Source organism: Hemitrygon akajei, chromosome 23, assembly GCF_048418815.1.
Source record: "Hemitrygon akajei chromosome 23, sHemAka1.3, whole genome shotgun sequence".
NCBI classification, from domain to species: domain Eukaryota; kingdom Metazoa; phylum Chordata; class Chondrichthyes; order Myliobatiformes; family Dasyatidae; genus Hemitrygon; species Hemitrygon akajei.
In genome coordinates this window covers 3,271,105-3,295,307 of record NC_133146.1, presented here as the reverse complement: position 1 = coordinate 3,295,307, position 24,203 = coordinate 3,271,105, and the positions used below count along the sequence as shown (strand labels likewise).

Sequence of the window (24,203 nt, the reverse complement as noted above, 5' to 3'; positions counted from 1 at the left end):
GATGTGTTTTCAAATCACATGAAAATGAGCAGTATTAAATATACTGCAATATCCATTGCGATAGAAACCAAAAATGGCACTGTTGTTATAGTATAGGTGCTATGTATGGTTTAGCAGTTAATTACTGATATTAATTTCTCACCTAAATCACATGCTGCAAATGTATACAAATTAAGGCTTGTAGCAATTCTGAAGCAGAAAGTGATGCAAGGGAAAACAAAAGGGGACATTGTTTTAAGGTTAAATTGTCCATTTACAGCACGAATACACAACTTGTAAAAACTGAGTTACTGCTGGTTGAAACAAATATCGCACTTGTTCCCTAAACTTACTCTTGTTTGTAGAGAACCCTCTTGTGTACCTCTTGTATAAAGCTTAAAATAAAACTTTTTTTGTGAAATAATGAATTTCATTAATTGAGTTGTGCACATTTTCCAGTGGCTTCACCAATGTTCTCAACTTGGAATTGGTCAATTGTACTTAATCTTGGAGAGAGGTGAAATCTTGTGGGGGTGGGAAGAGTGGAGAAACAGAAGATTATGGAGGAAATGAGATAGCTATGATCTGATTGTCTCAATGGCCAAATCCTTTCAATGCCATAAGAAACAAGGAATATGGAAATTTGCAGTCAGTTTTTGTGTAGATTTGAATGATATCCAACAATCTTCTTTGCAGCTGATCAGACACTATTCCATTATGGACAATTAAGTAAAATGGCAATTGTAAAAAGAGAACATTGACAATTTCAGAATCAATGGAAAATGTTTTGATGAACAGATGTGCACTCCACATTTAACTACTACTTGGGTACTTTCACTTAAATTGGCATTACTTGTAAACAGCATAATTTAATTTGCTAAACAAATCAATGAAGTCAACAATACCTTTCAGCAGGTTTGTTCTGTATCATGGCAAACTCAAGTGATCTGAAGGTTATTTAAAGTTTGGCAGTGATGATGTAAACCACTCAATTATCCAATAACTTGCCAGCAAAAAGCCAAGTTCTAAAACAGATACCAGTCCCCCCCATCATTCTTAATTGTTAAATGCAGATTATTTTCTGCACATAAAATCAGCAACTGAACTCAAACCTCAGTCTTGTGGTTAAATTCAGTTGCCATATAAACTTAGAATTTAGAATCATGCCTACCCTAGCCTTAATACTAAAATTGAAATCAAACCTCTATATCTTTCCACTTCTGAACTATAGACATATTCCTTCCATTTTTCCAATGACAAAAATTACAATAAAATATAATTCTTCTGAAGAAAGGCATCATAGCACCTATGACCAATAAGGAAATAATTTCATTCTGACAAACCACTACTCTGATTGTATTGTTCTGGGAGTACAAAGATACAATGAACCTTCTTCCATTTGTTCCTTTAATGAAGACATTGTACAAGTTAAACTGAAAAACCAGCATAGGAGACATTATGACAGTACTCAAAATTTGTTCCACTCAAACAGATCTTAAATTAGAAAACACCAGAAAGATTTTAGATTATTTTTATTTGTTAAAATTGCCCAATTATACTTACAAAAAAAGCAAAATTGTAAAAATTATTCTTCCTCAAATAGGAAGATTGAGTTATCAAATTCTCCACCTGCCTCAGTAATAGATGGTAACTATACACATTAATTTTCTCATATAGACCTAATATCACACACCTATAACTTCTTGCCAATACACCAAATGAAGTTGCCAAAAAAAGCTATTAAAAGTGCACTAATGTATTATAACATTGACAAAAAAAATTATCCTGCAAATATTTTACACAGATGCTAGTTACTGCGGCATAAGATGCCGCACATTATACTTGGATGTGTCTTGGTACTGAGTCATCGGTCTGTCTGCTATACCACATGTGCCAACTCCAACTTTTCCAGTCACGCTTTCCGGTGAAGCAAAAATGCTTTTCTTTACCTTTATAACAATAAAAGCTGAATTAATACAATTTGCTTGCAAATAGTTTTAAAAACTTACTGGCAATTAGAATGGCAATAGTTTCAATTTTGATCATTTCTATTTTGTATTTAATCATGGTCTGGTACAATGTGAACACCAGGCTAAAATGGCAATATAAAGACATACATATATATAGCCATATGCTCACTATAACACGTGAATCAAAACTAAACATTTAGTACTGTTATAGTAATATATCACGACTGAGCAGCAAGTTACTGCATTACCATTTAGTGGCAAATTGTTTTACGAAGAATGAGAAACATTTTTTATAACCTGCGTTTCACAGTACAGAGGGGAAACAGTTTTCTATTGCCATTTATGCAGCACCTTTGCTACGAAAATTCCAATATTCACTGAATTTGGAAGCAAATTTTCATCTAGCACTCTAAAGGATAGTGTAGAATGTTGAGATGAATTGTGACCTGCTTTTTAGCTACAACAGAAATATCAAGTGTCATAGTAAACAAGTATTCTTTCCTATTTGTGCCTAAGGGTCTGCTAACCAAAACATCAATTATTTCCAAATTTACTGCCTGACTCACCCACTGTTTCCAGCATTTTCTGTTTAATATTAAAAACCAAAGTACTAAGTTTCAGAGATACTCGTAAGAGAAATAAATTTGACAAGTTTATGCTATCCATCACCATGCATCCAATATGAACTCTATTCCCTGCCCCACACATATGCACCAAATCTAAACTGGCAGTAACACGTAACAAAAATCCTTTAATCCACTGTTTTATTTGGAAATCTCAATGGTTTGGCAACTAGCTATTTCCTGTGCTCCCTTTAAACTTACTGGGGCAAAGGGAAAAGACCATATGGCACAAAAGGGCAGGACATTCAGAAGTATGCATACTTTATACATACCTGTCCCTTTTTGTTCTTAGAATAAGCTCTGTTATTAAATTGCTGCCATTTTACTTTTTGTTCCTCTCGTTCCTGTTCAAGCTCCTTCATTCTCTGGGCCTTTTTCAAAGCTTTCTTCTTCTTATACTCCCTCTGCTGGGCAACCATTTCTTTCCTGTAAATAATCCAAAGCAAAATGTCTTTTAACATGGTACTGAATTCCCCATGCATTTAAAACTAGATGTACGTTTTAGATTTCAACAATAATACACACTTTTATCTGACTGCCTGAACTCACTTTGATTTGGGTTTGTCGCCGCCCAGCTCTTCACTATCATTTCCTTCTTCAACAGGTTTCAAGTTGGCCAAAGGAAGCACATCGGCATTACCGTATCCAGTAAAGGTGATGGCAGCCGTACCATTCTCCTGGTCAATCTCTTCAATTTCCGCCTCATACAATCTGCAAGGAAGTTAGGGCTGTAAGCATGTGAGTAGAGGTTTGATAACCAGACCCTATAATGTCTACAACTTTAACCGATGTTAACTGTTTTACAAGTCAAATGTAATTTATTAAAGACCAAGAGCTATACATTTTCAAATTCCCATCAATAAAGTGAATTTATTTAATATAGGTATGGATTCAATAATTAAACATCAAGTGGTTTTAGTAATATAATTATGCTTCAGGGATCATGAGGAGAAAATCAGCAGGGACTTCGCTGTGCATCTTTTAAATGAGAATACAGAGTATGGAAAGTGTGTCACAATCTGATGTCACATTAAAGATATACATGCAAAAGTTTGGGCACCCCTGGTCAAAATTTCTGTTACTGTGAATAGTTAAGTAAGTAGAAGATGAACTGATCTCCAAAAGTCATAAAGTTAAAGATAAAACATTCTTTTCAACATTTTAAGCAAGATTAATGTATTATTTTTGTTTTGTACGATTTTAAAGTGGAAAAAAATGAAAGGCATACCATGCAAAAGTTTGGGCACCCCAAGAGATTTGAGCTCTCAAGACTTTTACCAAGGTCTCAGACTTTAATTAACTTGTTAGGGCTATTGCTTATTCACAGTCATCGTTAGGAAAGGCCAGGTGATGCAAATTTCAAAGCTTTACAAGTATCCTGACTCCTCAAACCTTCTCCCAACAATCAGCAGCCAGGGGCTCCTCTAAGCAGCTGCCTAGCACTCTGAAAATTAAAATAAATGATGCCCACAAAGCAGGAGAAGGCTATAAGAAGATAGCAAAGCATTTTCAGGTAGCCGTTTCCTCAGTTTGTAACGTAAATTAAGAAATGGCAGTTAACAGGAACGGTGGAGATCAAGTTGAGGTCTGGAAGACCAAGAAAACTGCTCGTAAGATTGCTAGAAAGGCAAATCCAAACCCCCATTTGACTGCAAAAGACTGGAAGAGTCATCAGAAGAAAACCTTTCTTGTGTCCTCCACAAAATCCAGCGTCAGAAGCTTGCAAAGGAACATCTAAACAAGCCTGATGCATTTTGGAAACAAGTCCTGTGGACTGATGAAGTTAAAGTAGAACTTTTTGGCCGCTATGAGCAAAGGTATGTTTGGAGAAAAAAGGGTGAAAATTTCATGAAAAGAACACCTCTCCAACTGTTAATCACGGGGGTGGATGGATCTTGCTTTGGGCTTGTGTTGCAGCCAGTGGCACAGGGAACATTTCACTGGTAGAGGGAAGAATGAATTCAATTAAATACCAGCAGTTTCTGGAAACAAACATCACACCGTCTGTAAAAAAGCTGAAGATGAAAAGCGGATGGCTTCTACAACAGGATAATGATCCTAAACACACCTCAAAATCCACAATGGACTACCTCAAGAGGCGCAAATTGAAGGTTCTGCCATGGCCCTCACAGTACCCTGACCTAAGCATCTTTGAAAATCTGTAGATAGACCTCAAAAGAGCAGTGCATGCAAGACGCCCCAAGAATCTCATAGAACTAGAAGCCTTTTGCAGTAACAAAAATTGAAAGACTCTTAGCTGGCTACAGAAAGCATTTACAAGCTGTGATACTTGCCAAAGGGGGTGTTACTAAGTACTGACCATGCAGGGTGTCTGAACTTTTGCTTTGGGCCCTTTTCCTTTTTTGTTATTTTGAAACTGTAAAAGATGGAAATACAAAAAGTACTCTTGCTTAAAATATTAAAGAAATGTGTCATCTGTAACTTTATGCCTTTTGGAAATCAGGTCATCTTTTACTCACTTAGCTATTCACAGTAGCAGAAATTTTGACCAGGGGTACCCAAACTTTTGCATGCCACTGTATGGTCAGACAATGGCTTTAAGTTTCCAAAGGGAATTAGAAAGGTCTACTAAACAACTCCTTTTCAGGTTTATAAGTCATTGAGTAACTGTAAAGGGAGCAATTTGTCATAATTGTATGTAGGAGCAAGCATCTACTTGACATTGTAATTGGTGACTGCATTTGATGTAAAAATTTAAAAGGATCAGCCAGTCTTGCAATAAGCTGCATCTACAGCAATCTGAAAGAATCAGCAAATGTTAGCTCTAATGTAATGGAGGCATCCAATCATCAGACATGGCAAGGAAATAAATTTTTACATCACCTTAAAGACAAATGGGTTAATGTACTTTAAAGAAACAATGACACAATTAGACCAAGTCACAAAAGAAGCCACTAGACTACAGAAAATGATCAGAAGTATGATCATAAATATCTTGGAGGGGCACAGAAGTCTAGAAATGAGAGATAGTTGGTGGCTCCAGCAAGATTTAGGCTGATGTAGCTACAGAACCATGTGATGCCACATAGAAAAAGCAATCCCAATGACTACACAAATATATGACTGAAGCTCACCTCAGTGCTAAATTTGATACCATGGATACAACAGTGTATTTCAGTTTTACATGGCTGCCAGAAATTATGTTTGCAATACTTGTGGCAAGCTTATGGTACCATCAGAATTAAAACTTTAATGCTATCGGTATGATAAAATATTATTGACCTGAGTGACAAACTACAGAATAAATCTTAAAAGAATCTCTTACCATTTTTTTTACTGTTCTATTGATGTACTGTTAGAGAGTTTTACACTTACTGTCCGTCTTCATTCCAAATGGCCATACACTTGTCACCAGTCTTCCATTTATGGCTGGACACAGAATTTGCTGAGCTATCTGCATTGGCTGTGGCAACAGAAGGCTGATTTGATAGCAAGTCCTTGGTAAGTTCTATGACTTCCTGTAAGACATTTAAGCCAATATAGGAATTAGTGCTTCCCTTTGGCAAACTAGGAAACCATCACATGTGCTTGACACAATGCCAACATCAAGCTAGTTTAGCCCATGCTTTGTTAAATTAGGAAACATAAAGAAATGGTTAAGTTACAAACCAATTTTATCGCTTTCAAATAACTGAAGCTCTTTATGCTACATTTGCTCTGCCTTGTTCACGATATAAAGATTAAAGTATCTTCATTTGTATACCAGTAATTGTTAACCTATGCTTTCATATGACAACTCACTGAAATTCAAGGGTTAAAGGTAAAAGTTTCTAAATCAATACATTGTATGTTAGCATTTCTTTGATTACTTAAATCTCAAAATCGCTCTTTATCCGGCGTCAAACTGCTTTGATTGCATTTCAACCCAATTTTAATGGAAACTATTCATTTACCCTTTTTTCAGTTCTAAAGAAGTGTCCGACCTGAAATATTAATGATTCTTGTATTTAAAATCAGCACCTACTGTTTTCACTTTTGATTTTCAATCACATCTAAAATGGGCAGTCCCAATTCCTTTCAACTCCCTTAATTGATGGAGCACCAGATGGAAAGTTATCGCAGTTGGAAGTCAGCAAACTCTTAACAGCAATGGCCACACAAAGTGATAACAAAATTGTACATTTCTCACCCATGAGCAATTACTGCCAGCTTTTGATCTATCAAGTCCTCTCCCATACCAAACTCAACTATTACAGTCCCTTCTAGGCATACATCAAAATATCTATCAATGAGCTCTTCCCAAAATGTTTCCAATATACTCATCTACAGGCTCAGTCACTGCAACTTTCAACACTGATCTGCTATGGCTTCTCGTGTTCTACCCCTCCATAGCTCTACCCCTACTCCCTCCACCCCCAAAGCAGTTCTGATGTGATTTGCATAGGCACTAAAGCTATAGCATGACCATAAAGTCAGATCATTCATCTAGATTTGCAACATAATCATCTTCCCTCATAATGACACACCAGATGATATATCTTTACACAGAGCACCAGCTATTTTAAAAATTGAGTATTAATAAGAATTAGATCAAAGATGACAGCAATATCTAGCTTGTTTGTTCTTCAATGCAAATATCTCATTTAATTTTAATTTCAAAGCCCTTTGAAGGAAGCCTGCCACATACAGCTACACTTCCATAAGAAGTGCCAACTGAAAAATGAGAAATATGAAAACAATCTAAATAATGAGTATGCCATTAAGATTACAATGTTTAGTCACATTAACAACACACATGAACTGTGATAGATCTGGGTGATAACCTTCACAACCAGTAACTTGCATCCATGAAATAATCCCTCACAAATCATACAGATCTTCAAGTGTCAGATAGCAGATGAGTGATGAGTTATGGTTGATAATTGCTAAACTAGATCGAAAGGCATGCTTATAGGACTTTGAACGAGCCAAGTGGCAAAGTTTTGGGACAGCAATCAAATGTAGCAGCAGAATGGCAAATACATGGAAGACCAGGAGAAAATTACTGGATTCCTACATTAACAGCAGCAGAGCATTAAAAAAAAAGCAAAAGAGGGATCTTTGAGATTGATAATGGGTGTCACATGGGAATCACCATTATGAAGTTCCCATGAAAATTAAAGAGAAACAAGTCCCAAGTTATAACCCCATCTAATGGTTGATGCTAGCAGAGCTAGCACACCCTCAACCACATACACTGACTGTTCAATCCCATACTTTAGTGTTGCTATCAAAAATGTTGCTCCCTTCACTGCCTATTGATACATTAAGTAAACAGCTTGAAGCCAAACGCCATAGCGGCAAGCATACCTCAAGTACAAGTCGGTTAATAATTTTTCTGAAATTCTCTTCACAAAGTAGACTTGGTATATCATGACTCCCATCTCCATCATCCATATTTGCCTTGTATATCCACTTACTCTAAACTCAATGCTACCAGTTGTACTTTGGCTTTTTTCATTTTGCAAATGTTAACAGCTTCAAAATTGTAATTCTAGGAAATGACAGCATTCATGAGGGTTCAATGATTTACAAAGAGTTTACATGGGAATGAGAGGATTTGTTAGGTTAGAGTAACTTTGTTCAAATACAGGGGGTCAGGGGAAATTTAATTCAGATATATCAAATACAGGATGGAACAACCCCTTTCTTTTGGCTGTGAAGAGCAGTGACTTAAGGCAAGCAGCACAAAACACTCACATTTAAAATGTGCCATTAAGTTATACAAGGGGTGATTAATAAGTTCATGGCCTGAGGTAGGAGTCAATTTTTGAAAACCTAGCACGTTTATTTTTCAATAGTCCCCTCCTACATGTACACACTTAGTCCAGCGGTCATGGAGCATACAGATCTTGGACCTCCAGAAAGTGTCCACAGCAGAGGTGATTGATTAAGTTCATGCCCTACGGTAGAAGGAAATGAGTTACTAACTTCAAACTTTCTGCATTTTCACTCAGAGTTGAATTGCATGTGCATGTAACGAGAGCGGCTTGGACCTCCAGATGGCCCATAGCAGGGGTGATTGATAAGTTCGTGGCCTCAGGTAGGAGGAGATGAGTTATACAGCTCTCGTTACATGCATGTGCAGTTCAAATATTTGAGTGAAAATGCAGAAAGTTTGAAGTTAATAACTCATCTCCTTCTACCTTATGCCACAAACTTATCAATCAACCACATGCATTGGACCACTCCTGGAGGTCCAAGACGCCGACTTCTACAAAGAAGGGATCCGAATGCTCCACGACCACTGCACTAAGTGTGTAAACGTAGGAAAAATAAATGTGCTAGGTTTTCTAAAATTAACTCCTTCTAACTTAGGCCACAAACTTATCAATCACCCCTCGTATGCTACAACCTTCAAGGATACAAACAGCCATAAAGCTAAGCCTACTGTATGTTTCTTTTGTGGCCAGTGTGAATTTTATGGGACAGAAAGTATCCTTTTGAGATGCATAAAATTCTATGTTCCAGTTTCAAGAAACAACTGTGGTAACTTTGGAAACTGAAGATTGCTTATATTTCTTATGACAGTAGGAAAGCTCCTTGTCCTACTTTATCTGTTGAATTGAACTTTAAAGGAAAGTAGTTTGCAGCATTTACAAAATACCATTAAAGGCTTCACGTGTCCCAAGTTAAAGGAAGAAAACAATTTAAAATGTAACCTTAAAGAAAACAAAATGAATTCACATTTGAAACACACTTAAAACAAAAAGATAAAAGAATCAAAAATAAAATCTTGCTCCTCTTCCACAAGCTCCTAGCAGCCAGCCATTTCTGGGTTCAAGCTTACCAGGGAACCAGGTGGTACTGAACATGAATACTGCTGATATCCAATTGCCAATCTCTTCAGTCCTGTATTCCAAGCACTGCTGGAGCCACTTGATGGCTATTCTCATGCTGGTATTAGCTCCCCGGTGAGTTGGAGACCTGGAATAGCAAGTTTCCAAAGCGAAATGGAGGTGGAGTTGTGGAGGACACAGGACTCTTAAAGACAGTCTCTTTAAGGTGGGAAAGTGCAGTAACATTTGTCATAAAACCACCTTAAGACCAGGGCACTAACACAGGGCATGAAGCAAAGCTTTACAGGATCCAGGCATGAATAAATTTGCAAAGGGAGTGCTATGATATCACACCCCCTTCCCTAATGACAGAAATATTTCCCCATCAGATTCACTATCATTTATTAAACAGACCAAAGGCAAGGTACGTTTTCTATTACTGACACAGCTATTCTAATCTTCCATCTCTTCTGGAAAACCAGAGGTTGGGGATAACCAAAGGCAGGGGGCATGGAGGAAGGCTAAGATACAAGGATAAAATATGGGTATTTATCAGTGATATATTTTATAATCATGCTAGGATCAATGAAATGGAAGGGCAGTATTTTATCTATCAAAACACAAAGGTCCACAGGAATGTGCTCCCCTTCGAAGCTTTTGCAAAGTGCTGAACGTTTTGCAAAACTGGAAGCCAGATCTAACCAATGCACCCAAGAGATTAACCAATAGAATAATTTAGAACACAAATCCATTAAAAAAAACACAACAGCAGACTCTCAAGTCTGCTTTGTTATTCTTTAGTCAGCTCCAAATTCCTGCCTAATGTTCTTAACATCTCAAACTTCCACTCCAGACTTCTGAGGGCCAAACTCATCTTGAGAAAAAGCTACATGTTTATCAACTTTTTCCCAGAGCACCATCTTGTGGCAGGAAAAAGAACTATATTACGACACAGCATTTAGAAAAAGCTAGACAGTAAGTTACCATCTGTGTGGAGAATAAACCAAAATGGTATCTTTATAATAAATACATTTGTTTTCTCCACAGATCTTTCTAATGCTGGACCTTGGTTTAGATAACACCTTGTTTGTCACCTTAACATAACCACACTCCCCACATCACTCTATGCATGACAAATGAGAACAATTTCATGGCATTAAGTCTAATGAAGCTAAAATCTACAGATTTAAAACATAGAGAAAGATAGAGAGTCAAAAATAAATTCTTGCTCCTCTTCCACAAGCCCCAAGCAGCTAGCCAGCCATTTCTGGGTTCACGATTTCCATGGGACCAGGTGCTACTGAAATGCATACTGCTGATACCCAATTGCCAACCCTTTCAGTCCTGTATGCCAAGCACTGCTGGAACCATTTGATGTCTATTCTCATGGCTGATACAGCACAGGAACATTGTCTTGTCTGGTCCACAATGTTGTGCTGCACCAATTAAATTAGTGATCTCTTCTGCCTATGCAACGCCCAAATCCTTCCATTTTCCTCGTATTCATGTGCCTATCCAAACATTTCTTTAAAATTCCCTAATATATCTGTCTAAATCACCAATCACTGTCTAAAAATCCTACCCCTCGCACCTACCTTGAAATGATCCCATTTCAATCCCTGGGAAAAGATGTCGTCTGTCTACTACTAATACCTCTCATAATCTTATAAACCCTTAGCCTTCGCTACTCCCAAAAAATCAACCCAAGTTTGTCCCTCCATACTCCAGACAGCATCCTGGTAAACCTCTTGTGTATTCCCTCCAAAGCCTTGGCAAAGTATCTATCTATCTATCTAACCTACTTATAATGAGGCAATCAGAACTGTATTCAATGCTCCAAATGCAGCCTAACTAGACTTCTATATTGCTGCAACATAACTTCCTGACTTTTGAATTCAATGCCACAACTAAAGTGAAACATGCCATAAGCCTTCAAGGCCACCCCCTCAACCTGTGTGGCCACTAAAAGGGAGCAATGAACTTGGACCCCAAGATCCCTCCACTCATCCTCATCAATACTGTTAAAGATCTTACCATTTAACCTACCAATGTTGAACATTTCCCTTTCGACTGGGTTAAATGTCATCTCCTATTTCTCCACCCATATCTGCAACTGGTCTATATCCCACTGGATTCTTTGCCAGTCTTCTACACTGTCTGCAATGCCACCAATCATACCGTCCGCAAACTTACTAAATCACCCATCTACATTTTTACACAGGTCATTTATCTACATCACAAGCAGCAGTCCCACCACTGATTACAGACTCCAACAAGTCCCTCCAGAACTACCCTCTCACTAATATAGGCAAGCCAGTTCTGAATCCAAATGGCCAATTCACTATGGATCCCACGCATAGAAACCTTACTGCATGAGCATTCCATGATGGACCTTGTCAAATGCCTTACTAAAATTCCAGTTGACAGCAAACACAGCTCACCCATATCACCTCCAAAAAAAAATCTCGAACAGGTTAGAAAGTCACAACTTGCCCCTCACAAAGCCATGCTGGCTGTCCCTAATTAGGCCATGGTTTTCCATATGCTCATAAATCCTATCCCTAAGAATTGTTTCCATTAACTTCACCACTGAAGTGAGACTCACCAGTGTTTCCAGGATTATCCCTGATTCCCATAACATGTAGCATCCAAAGTCTATTCACTAGTAAAGTACAAAATATTCCTTACTCGACTTCTCTTCACTCTCACCCAAAGAATCATTATGTAAATCAACACAAAAAATACTGGAGGAACTCAGCAGGGCAGCATTTATGGAAAAGAGTAAATAGTTGATGTTTTGAGCTGAGACCCTTCATCAGGACTGGACAGGAAGGGGGAAGAAGCCAGAATAACAAGGTGGGGGGGGGGGGGAAGAGAAGGAGAATAGGTGGGAGGTAATAGGTGAAGCCAGACGGTGGGAAAGGCCGGTAATTAAGAATATGATTGAAGAAGAGTAGACAACAGGAGAAAGGAGGGGGGTGGGGGGAACCAGAGGGAAGTAACGCAAGTAAGAAATGAAAGGTCAAAGCAGGGAATGGGTAGATTTGTTTACCGGGAGGACAAATCGATATTCATGCCATCAGGATGGAGGTCACCTCATCTCGGCACAAGAGGAGGCCATGGGTCAACATGTCTGAACGGGAATTGGAATTTTATGACAGATCACAGTAGGAGGCCACACTGGACACAACAGACAATCCCAGCAGATTTGCAAGTGAAGTGTTGCCTATTCTGGAAGGGCTTTTCGGGGGCCCTGATTGAAGGTGACAGAAGTGGTATATGAGCAGGTGTAGCAGGGAAACTACTGGGGAGTGACAAATGGACAAGGGAATTGCAGAGGATGCAATCCCCAATCCTGCAGAAAGCTGGAGGGGGGTGGAAGAGGGGACTGCTAAAGATACGTTTAGTGGTAGGATTCCTTTGAAGATGGCGGAAGTTATGGAGAGTGTAGGAGGTGAAGGCTGACGGGATGAGCACGGATGTACAGGAAATGGAAGAGATGAGGGTGAGGGCAGCATCAACAGCAGAGGGAAGGAAAGCCCATCCTTTGGAGGACATTTCAGATGTCCTGGAATAGAAAGCCATATTCTGGGAACAGATGGGGAGCAGGCAGAGACTAAGAAAAGGAAATAGCATTTTTCCAGGATAGGGTGGGAAGAGGTACAGCCAAGATACATCTTTATTTTCAAAACACTGTCATGTGGACTTTGTACATTCCCGCTACCTGCTCACATACCTCAGAAACAAAATGGCTAATCGATGCTCATAATACAAGTATGCGAGTTAATTAAGATATATCCAATTGCATGCAGATTCACGTACATTGTGGTATGCCCAAGAATGAACAATTCATTTAGAGTTTGAGAGCAGACTAGAAAAAAGTGCACCAATTTATTTTAGTGAGAAATAAAATCTCAACTATTTTAAGCAATCAAGACTATGTAAATCCATGTGCAACTGTTGACAAGGATTAATACTTACTCAGAACAAGATGAAGAGTCCATTTCCACCTGAAATCAAACATGGCGTGTACCAACTGTGAAAAAAAGATGTAAAATATAGAAGTACTACAGTCTGATTTCCCCTAGAAGTGTCATTATGGTAGCTTGGTTTGACAGAGAGCAATAGATCTGATATTTTGCTTATCAATTAATACCTCGTGTAAAATACTTTAAGCATTATGTGGAGGAAGGAGTGGGAAGAGGTGCGCAAAGAAATTGATAAATCCTTATAGCAGTATTAGAAACTAAACCCAATAGTAGTCTTATAAACTTCAATTGTTATCCAATTAATGGGTGTGGCATATCAATGATCTAAATTAACAATTCTCAGAGCTGTACTATGTACATCTGCAGTCGAGATATTCTGAGAAGTCACTATTTATTGCTGTACAGCATGAAAAATTCTGAACTATGGCACAGGGCAACTGTCACAAAAACTACTAGACTGCCTCTGTAGACTTTCTGCACAAAGATACATAGAAAAGGAATAATTCAAGCTAGTTAAAATGAGAGAGAGCCTCTTTTTAACATGCTGATAGTTACTTTGTGCAATTTTGTATCCGCACACCTGATAGTCAAAAATGGAGTGGCTCCATGCAAATTAACTTCTTGAAACAACTCTATAAATTAGTGTCTTACAATTTATGTGCTACCTGTTCTCCTTTCATCATTCAATCTCGCCATAAACGTATAATCATCATCTACTTCCTACAGAGTATTCCTGAGCAGTCGTTATAAGTTCAGCAATCCTTAGGCATGGACTAAGTCCCAAAATTACAAGCTCTAAATTCACAAAGTGTTTCAGAATTACTGGCTATTTTTTAAATTATTAAATAAAAACGAGGCTGGTGGATTGTTGTTAAAACATCTTTGCTTTTCATGAAAGTAGTGGATACAGCTTAGTCTACTACAGCACAATTGCAAGGAGCCTATTATAACCATATAACAATTACAGCACCGAAACTGGCCATCTCGGACCTTCTAGTCCGTGCTGAACGCTTACTCTCACCTAGTCCCATCAACCTGCACTCAGCCCATAACCCTCCATTCCTTTCCTGTCCATATACCTATCCAATTTTACTTTAAATGACAATATCGAACCTGCCACACAGCTACCACTCTCTGCGTAAAGAAGTTACCCCTCGTTACCCCTAAACTTTTGGCCCCTAGCTCTCAACTCATGTCCTCTTGTTTGAATCTCCCCTACTCTCAATGGAAAAAGCCTATCCATATCAACTCTGTCTATCCCTCTCACAATTTTAAATACCTCTATCAAGTCCCCCCTCAACCTTCTATGCTCCAAAGAATAAAGGCCTAACTTGTTCAACCTAACTTAGGTGCCGAAACCCAGATAACATTTTAGTAAATCTTCTCTGTACTCTATTTTGTTGACATCTTTCCTATAATTTGGTGACCAGAACTGTACACAATACTCTAATTTGGCCTTACCAATGCCTTTAACAATTTTAACATTACATCCCAACTCCTATACTCAATGCTCTTGATTTATAAAGGCCAGCATACCAAAAGCTTTCACCACCCTATCCACATGAGATTACACCTTCAGGGAACTATGCACCATTATTCCTAGATCACTGCTCCACACCTGCACCCCTATTTCCACCTCCTACTCAAGATACACAAACCCGCTTGTCCAGGTAGACTAATTGTTTCAGATCACTGTTGCACGAAAGCAGCATTCATCAAGACCCCATCATCCAGGCCATGTTCCCTTCTCACTGCTGCTATAAAGGAGGTAAAGGAGTCTCAGGTCTCACACTACCAGGTCCAAAAAAAATTATTACCATTCAACCATCTACCTCTCTAAACAGATGCCATTCACCCTTACACTGAACTGATACCACAATTACTGATTTCACCTTTAACGACTCTACAGTTTATGCTCTTGATATACTGACTCTGGGGATCTCCCATCCACTGCCACCAACCTCAGAGTACCCACATCCTGCACCCCTATTTCCACCTCCTACTCAAGATACACAAACACGCTTGTCCAGGTAGACTAATTGTTTCAGATTGTTCTTGCCCCACTGAACTCATATCTGCATACCTCAATGGTCTTATTCCCCCATAGTTCAGTCCCTTCATAACTACACCCATGACACCTCACACGCTCTTGATCTTTTCAGGGATTTCAGGTTCCTTGGCCTCCATCTCTTATTTTTGCTATGGACGTACAGTTCCTATACACCTCCATATTCCACCAGGAAGGCCTCAAAGTTCTCCGTGATTTTTTCTGAACACCAGACCTAACCAGTTCCCCACCACCAAGCGGAACATCATCGTTCTAAATAATTTCTCCTTTGGCTCCTCCCACTTCCTTCAAACAAACGGCATAGCCACGGACACTCGCATGGGTCCCAGCTGTGCCTTCCTGTTTGTCAGCTACATGGAACAGTCTATGTTCCAAGCCTACACTGGTGATCATCCCTCACTTTTCCTATGCAACGAGATCCTTATTCATTATGGACTGTGCCTTTAAAAAGAGAGTGGGAAGAGGGAAAACCAAACAGCTTGTTAGTCGCCATGGTTACGCAAGGGTGAAGCTGTATGATGGACAGCTGGCATTCAGCATGTTTGGGATATATACAAGATCAGCTGGCTTTTCAGACAGACACAAGAAATAGACAATGGATGAGCTCTGAGTGCCCATGAAAGGGTGGGGGCTTCGATTGCAGTGGGGAAAAGGGGTGACCAGTGGAAAGCTATCGATGTGTTTAACCCTTGCCTGGGTTGACAGCTTTACCACGTGAAGACGGTACCTTCTGTGTGGTCACAGTCGGTGACTTTAACAGGACCTCGGAGGACAACGTGGAACAATCGACGGCATCGGCTTACTGGGAAAACAAATCACCTCTCTCTCTCTCAATTCTACTCAACTCAATATCATGAACTGAACTGACTTCATTCCTATACCATCGTAAGACTGTATCAATTACCACCTAAGCTTGAAGAAGTTTGGGTTTTATATTTACACACTTATATATGCATAAACTCTGCTAACCCGTTTGATTTATCTGGTTTTATATTACTATATTATGTAGATGCTAATAAATAGATTTTTTTAGTAGCAAAACGAGGTGTGTTCCATTTCTGCTGGTTCTTTTAACCCGTTACGGGGTACGTAACACCCATGCTACATTGACCACTGCATTGGTGCTGCTTCCTGCACCTGTGCTGAACTCATCGACTTCACCCTCTTTGCCTCCAACTTCCAACCTGCCCTCAAATTCACCTGCTCCATTTCTGACACCTCCATTCCCTTTCTCAATCTCACTGTCTCTATCTCCGGAGACAGCTTATCCACCAACGTCTATTACAATCCAACACTCTCTCACTATACCTCGTCCCCCAATCCTGCTACTTATAAAAATGCCATCCCCTTCTCTCAATTCCTCCATCTCCACTGGATCTGCTCTCAGGGCAAGGTTTTACCATTCCAGAACAAAGGAGATGTCCCTCTTTTTCAAAGAAAGGGCTTCCCTTCCTCCACCATCAACACTGCCTTCAACCACATCTCTTCCATTTCACACATCTGCTCTTACCTGTCACCCTACTAGGGATAGGGTTCCTCGTCCTCACCTACCACCACACCAGCCTCCGCAGCCAGCACATAATTCTCCAAAACTTCTGCCAACTCCAATGGGATCCCACCCATTTCTCAAACTTCCAGTAATGCCCTTCACCATTTCCCACCCCCTTTTCCCTCTCTCATGTTGACTCCATTGCCTCTCTTTGGTGCTCCTCCATCTCTCCTTTATCCTTCTTCCACGGCCTTCTGTCTCCTACACCAATCAACTTCCCAGCTCTTTGTTTCATCCCCTCTCCCGGTTTCACCTACTGCCTTGTGTTTCTCCCTCCCACCTTTTAAATATACTCCTCAGCTTTTTTTCTCCAATCCTATCGAAGGGTCTTAGCTCTAAACATCGGCTGTACTTTCTTCCCCCTAGATAGTGCCGGTCTGCTGAATTCCTCCAGCATTGTGTGTTGCTCAGACTTCCAGCATCTTCTCCAGATTTCCTCGTTTGTCTCTCGATACTTATAGCTTTTTTTTCTTTTTGTATTTGCACCCCTTGTCAACTGCATACTGGTTGTTTGTTTTCTGCAGTTTTTCATCGATTCTGTTGAGTTTCTGTGTATTTACGGTGAATGCCCACAATAAAAACAAATCTCAGGGTAGGTTGTGAATAATAAATTTACTTTGAACATCCTTTTATGGTAATTTGCTGTACTGCCTATCTGCAAGTCCAATCCTACAGCAACACTATTATCTTACCAGCATTCTGAAATAAATGACTTCAATTAGCTTAAAAAGGCAGTTTACCATTCTCTCAAACCATAAGGCAATGTTATCAAAGTTCAAACCATAAGTGAAAAATGGAAGAAATATGTACAGGTGCTTTAAAATTCTTTTTTTTAAAAACGTGAAGGAATCAAAGTTTAGGAGACAGGGGCTTAGTAGGATGGCACTTTTTCTTCATTGTAGTACAGAATGAGAGATGACCTTAGAGGTATATAAAATCCTGAAAGGCATACATAGGGTCAATGTGCTCAACAGTATTTGCCAGGGTTGGAGGACATAGGTTTAAGCTAAGAATTAGTAGAAATTGGAGACAACTTTTTTCATCCAGAGGGTGGTCAACATACAGGATGAACAGCCAGAGGAAGTGGTTGAGACAGATTCCTGGAAAGAAGAGGTGGGAATTTTGGCTGGCATAGACCAGTTGAGCCGAAGGGTCCCTTTTTCAAGCTCTGACTCTGAATGGTATTCTGTCTTCACGTATTGCAATATAAAAGGAATTTAAAACCATTCAATTTTATTAAGTCCTGAGCTCCACTTTTTACTAATGAATAAGATAGAACTTTACTCTAAACAATACAGGTTGAGTACCCCTTATCCAAAATGCTTGGAGATGATAGTGTTTAGGATTTTGGAGTATGTCATAACATACATTGGCATCTCCACCATCTCCGACTCTGTATTTGAGGTACCGATAAGCAGGCTTTGTCTTATACTTGTGCATCATACGTATGTACTTAACAGTAAAGTCCATCACACACCATTAATACATTGAAAATACAATGTGTGCAGTGTAACGAAAGCAGCATGGGGACTACCTGAATCAGCTGTTGAACAGCAGCAAACAATGGAGCCTTTCAGTCTCCCCTGCGATGCCATGTTTTGATTAAAGGGTTACAGTACACACTGTGTTTGTATTTTACTTTTTAGGTTTTATGTAAGGGACAAAAACAATCAGCATTGTAGACTTGCATTAAGGTTGATGATCATCATTCCTCAGAAACTCAGTGAATTCCTCTGCATCATGATCAGCACTTTAAACCAATCCGCTGAACATTCACAATTACCATCAATTTTCAGTTTGTCATGTTGTAGATAGACCTGTTATGATCAGCATGCCAATTAGCAGCATCAGTTCACTCCGACTGACAAATCCCTCTCAATACACTATCGAGATCTTCCATTTTTCACTTTATGTAGTCTTTTTTCTATTTTTCATTATCTTCCGTTCATTACATTTGAGGTCTCTTCTCAGAGCTGTCTGATGCACAGAAACCTGTACAACACCTAGGAACCTTTACAGCAACTTGTGGAATTTTCCATTTCTGACATTACGACAGTGCTCGAAAAATTTTGGATTTTGGATAAGGGGTACCCAACCTGTACCAACATCTGTCAAATTGTAAACACTGCAGAAAGGCCCAAATCTCAGACCCACAATTAAACTTGATGATGATAATAATGGTCATTAAAAACCTGAGCAAAAGTCATGAAAAAAGGGCATTAGGTGACAGCATCAAAGCACAAAAATTAAACATATTTATGGTCCCTCAGGTTTCAAACCTGTCAAATGTTAACAGATGATTTCAGCTGAATTGTCACCATGCATCTGCACAACAATATGCCCTAACGGTAGTACGTCAAGCTAAATGAAGAACTAATCTGGAATTGAAACTGAAAAATCTGATCAAATTGTCAGGTCTTGGCACTTACAACAAAAAGCCATTCCCCTTATACTAAAGCAGACCAATAAGACTTGAAAAGTCAATGAGTTTATCAATTCAACAATCAATTTAACGCCGGTGTTTCCTAGAAATATTTTACAAGCTGTTTTGCAATGTATTTGCAGTACTTGCAGCGAAACACACAAATTACACAAGCCTATTTACTTTTATACATTAACTTTTAACTAACATTTTTCAAACCAAGAACTGTATCTATTAACTGCAAATACTTGAGCCTATTGCTTTTAACCCATCCAAAGAGCTATCACATTGTCAGACATTTGGTGATTTAGGATTTTTCTTTGACTTAACCTATTTTTGTTGAAAAATTAAATGTAAATGGTTTTATTAAAGTGATCTTAAGAATTTTACTTTGTTTTGACTGTCAGCTACTGAACTGCTAATTTCAAGTGGTTACTTTAATCAAAACAGAACAATGACTGAAATCAATGTTAGCAACTGCTACATACTCTGCCTGTTATCTCCAACAATGGAAGAAACACACTGGCAATGTCAGCATTCTCCCTACGTTAAGTAGTTTGATTTAATTTTTATCCACTTGCTCTTGACTCAGTGACAAACTGGAAACAATTTGTTACTGACCCCACAAAAGCAACTCAGTCCAATAGATATGATACAGCAATTTGCTTTCATTAATTGTGACTGATGGATGAACTTTAACCATTTTATTACAATCCCTTTAGTGTTTCCCTAGGAATAAAACGTTGTTTATTTCATAAATGGAGACATGCATGGAAAATTTTGAGTATCAAAATAAAGTAGAACACTAACCTGCAGATCCTTTTGTAATTTAAGGAGGTCTTCATTTTCTGCATCAGTAGATAAAGCAGCTTCTACTTGTTGAAGTTGAGCCTTGTAACTGGCTAGCTGCTTTGCCAGCTCATCTGACATCTGGAAAATAATTTAGTTAGATTAGGAAAATACTATCAACCTGCCAAGACTCAAATAAGAGTGACCAATTCTTGACATAGAAATTTAAACTCACCTGATAAACCAATTCAATATGAAATACTGAAAATATTCTATTTATTATTGAGACACAGCACAGAGTAGGCCCTTCAAGCCACTTCGCCCAGCAATCCCTCCATTTAACCGTGGCCTAATCAGTGACCTATTACCGTTCAGAGTAAAACGGTGCTTCCGGAGAAAACCCACGAGGTCAAGGCGAGAATTACAAACTCCTTATAGACAGTGGTGAGAATCGAACTCCTTTAACTGGTTCTGTAAAGCGTTGTACTAACCACTACGCTACCGTGCCGCCTATTCATGGGAAATTCAAAAGCGCAAAAGGCAACCATTTGACCTTTAAGGTCAATGACAAACGATTCCCACCTCAGCGGACCATCTTATTCCTTGTGCTTGTGTACCCAAATACGTTAGTGCAATCTGCGTCGTTTCGTTAGCATGCTCCACTCACTCACTCGAGCCTCTTCGCTCAATTTAATAGATCTTAAATGAAAAATGGGCTTTGCATATACTGCATGATGCACTTTACGTTCCAAGCTTTTCAGTAACACAATGAAATCGTTAATTCTTTCTGTACCCTTTTACTTCAAAATTTCTGCACTCCGCCAACAAAAAGTATTCTACTTATGGAGAATAATTAATAACTCACACAATGAATACAGGCAATAGCAGAGCATCCTTGTAAAAGTATTTAATCCTCTTTGAAAGAGTGCTGAAGAGACTGAGTACAAGTTACGGTTGCTGCACAATTAATAACATTGGATGACGGTTTCTCTCCCTACAGGCTGGGAAAGAAACCGTTCTGGCCCCGCAGCTTCAACCCGGGCTTGGCCGGGCCGGACGTGAGCAGCCCGCATGCCTCACCCTCAGCCTTCCTCCGCATAAATCACCCGGGGAAGGCGGATCTCCTCCCGGCCCACTCGGCTGGCGATTGGGCCTACTTGCGCAAGCACACCGGCAGCCCGGGATGGCGGCGGCTGCTTGGCCTCCTGCCCACCCCTCCCTCCCCCGGTTCACTTTTACTCACATTTCCGACGCCAGGCGACTCTAACGATAAGCGATGGTTCTTTACGGCGACCCCGGCGGATCTCTCCCCCCTTCCCGGTTTCACTTTCACCACAACACCGCGCCGCCCGGCCGCTTCGCCAAGTCTCGGCCTCCAACCTCCCGCGAGAACTCAATGACGTCCACACCCGAAGTTAGTGACGTCAGGGTGATGCCTCAAGCCTGTCAATCATCTTTAAACTGTTTAAAGTACTTCAGTATTAGCACTTGTAATGGAGATTGAGGAGCGTTTGGTTAAGATCAAACATTTATTGAGTGATAACATGTCATGCTAATTTAAGTTTCTGTAAACTAATGTTTGTCATGCATTTTCCTGGGATCTATACAGTACTCAATGTATGTTTGCCTCTGACACTGTAAGACATTTATAGGCAGGATCGAATGGTGGCACAGACCCGGGTCTGTGCCACCATTCGATCCTGCCCATAAAGTTGAACTTGAAGGGTTGCGTGCCATCATGTGGCAAGCAACAGGTTTCTGTGGCTAACACACACACACACACACACACGCACACAAAAAAGGCTGAGGAGTAGATTTAAAAGGTGGGGGAAGGAGAGAGAGAAACATAAGGTGATAGGTGAAAACTGGAGGGGGAGTAAAGAGTAAACTTTAGTAAAGTTTACTAAAGTAAAATACTTTAGTAAAGTAAACTTCCCAGTAAAGAGCTGGGAAGTTGGTGAAAGAGAAGGCCATGGAGAAAGGAAGGGGTGGGAGGAGCACCAGAGGTAGGTGATGGGTAGGCAAGGAGATAAGGTGAAGGAGAGAAGAGGGGATGGGAAATGGTGAAAGAGAGGAGGGGTGATGGCCATTACTGGAAGTTTGAGAAATTGATGTTCATGCCATCAGGTTGGAGGCTACCAAATGGAATATAAGGTGTTTTCCTCTAACCTAAGTGTGGCCTTATGGAGGAGGCCATGGATGGACATATCGGAATGGGAATGGGAAGTGGAATTAAAATGGGTTGCCACTGGGAGATCCTGCTTCTTCTGGCAGACAGAGCGTAGGTGCTCAGCGAGGCAGTCTCCCAATCTATGTCGGGTCTCACTGATATACAGGAGGCCACACCGAGAGCACTGAACACAGTATATGATCCCCAACAGACTCACAGGTGAAGTGTCGCCTCACCTGGAAGGACTGTGTCTGGCCTTGGATAGCAGTAAGGGAGGAGGTGTAGGGGCAGGTGTAGCACTTGTTCTGCTTGCAAGGATAAGTACCAGGAGGGAGATCAATGGGGAGGGATGAGTGAACAAGGGAGTCATGTAGGGAGTGATCCTTGCGGAAAGCAGAAAGGGGGGGAGGGAAAGATGTGTTGGGTGGTGGGATACAGTTGGAGATGGCAGTAGTTTTGGAGAATAATGTGCTGGATGCAGAGTCTAGTGGGGCGGTAGGTGAGGACAAGAGGAACCCTTTCCCTGGTAGGGTGGAGGAAGGATGGGGTAAGAGCAGACATGCATGAAATGGAAGAGATGTGGTTGAGGGCAGCGTTGATGGAGGAGGAAGGGAAGCCCCTTTCTTTGAAGAAGGAGGACACCGCCTTTGTTTGGGAATGAAAAGCCTCCTCCTGAGAGCAGATGCAGTGAAGATAGATAGATAGATAGATAGATACTTTATTCATCCCCATGGGGAAATTCAACTTTTTTCCAATGTCCCATACACTTGTTGTAGCAAAACTAATTACATACAATACTTAACTCAGTAAAAATATGATATGCATCTAAATCACTATCTCAAAAAGCATTAATAATAGCTTTTAAAAAGTTCTAAGTCCTGGCGGTAGAATTGTAAAGCCTAATGGCATTGGGGAGTATTGACCTCTTCATCCTGTCTGAGGAGCATTGCATCGATAGTAACCTGTCGCTGAAACTGCTTCTCTGTCTCTGGATGGTGCTATGTAGAGGATGTTCAGAGTTATCCATAATTGACCGTAGCCTACTCAGCGCCCTTCGCTCAGCTACCGATGTTAAACTCTCCAGTACTTTGCCCACGACAGAGCCCGCCTTCCTTACCAGCTTATTAAGACATGAGGCGTCCCTCTTCTTAAGACGGAGGAATTGAGAAAAGGGGATGGCGTTTTTACAAGTAGCAGGGTGGGACGAGGTGTAGTCCAGGTAGTTGTGAGGGTTTGTTGGTTTACAATAGACATTGGTGGATAAGCTGTCTCTGCAGATCGAGACAGTGAGCTTGAGAATGGGGAGGGAGGTGTCGAAACTTCTGCCATCCCCAATGGGATCTCACCACCAAGCATATCTTTCCCTTCTCCCCCCCCCCCCCCCCCCCACACTTTCTGCTTTCTTCTATGTAACTCCCTTGTCCATTCGCCCCTCCCCACTGATCTCCCTCCTGGCACTTATCCTTGTGAGATGAACATCTGCCCCTACACTTCCTCTCTCACTACTATTCAGAGCCTGAAACAGTCCTTCCATGTGAGGCGACACTTCACCCGTGAGTCTGTTGGATTCATATACTGCGTTCGGTGCTCCTGATGTGGCCTCCTGTATATCGGTGAGACTTGACATAGATTGGGAGACTGCTTCACTGAGCATCTTTGTTCCATCCACTGGAAGAAGTGGGATCTCCCAGTGGCCACCCATTGTAATTCCATTTCCTGTTCCGATATGTCCATCTATAGCCTCCTCCACTGTCATGATGAGGCCATACTTTGGTTGAAGGAAGAACACCTTATATTCTGTTTGGGTAGCCTCCAACCTGACAGCATGGACATTGAGTTCTCAAACTTCCAGTAATGCTCCCCCT

The 24,203-nt window shown here is 40.3% G+C and overlaps 1 protein-coding gene across 1 annotated transcript; it reads right to left on the bottom strand.

Annotated features, from left to right (window-relative positions):
* Positions 1-1,494: 1,494 nt before the first annotated feature.
* Positions 1,495-21,568, bottom strand: smndc1 (survival motor neuron domain containing 1). Its single transcript, XM_073026858.1, has 6 exons — positions 21,412-21,568; positions 20,190-20,309; positions 5,909-6,051; positions 3,122-3,283; positions 2,845-2,998; positions 1,495-1,928 (listed from the first exon to the last, which is right to left on the bottom strand). The coding sequence occupies exons 2-6, from the start codon at positions 20,307-20,309 to the stop codon at positions 1,791-1,793; spliced, it is 717 nt and encodes a 238-aa protein (XP_072882959.1). The 5' UTR covers positions 21,412-21,568; the 3' UTR covers positions 1,495-1,790.
* Positions 21,569-24,203: the final 2,635 nt, after the last annotated feature.

What these genes read in the sequence shown, in the direction of transcription:
- smndc1 (XM_073026858.1), bottom strand. Translation starts at nt 20,309, where the DNA reads ATGTCAGATGAGCTGGCAAAGCAGCTAGCCAGTTACAAGGCTCAACTT. An exon ending in AATTACAAAAGGATCTGCAG is followed by an intron (nt 6,052 to 20,189) that starts GTTAGTGTTCTA and finishes AATGTCTTACAG; the next exon opens with GAAGTCATAGAACTTACCAA. An exon ending in ATTTGGAATGAAGACGGACA is followed by an intron (nt 3,284 to 5,908) that starts GTAAGTGTAAAA and finishes ACTTCCTTGCAG; the next exon opens with ATTGTATGAGGCGGAAATTG.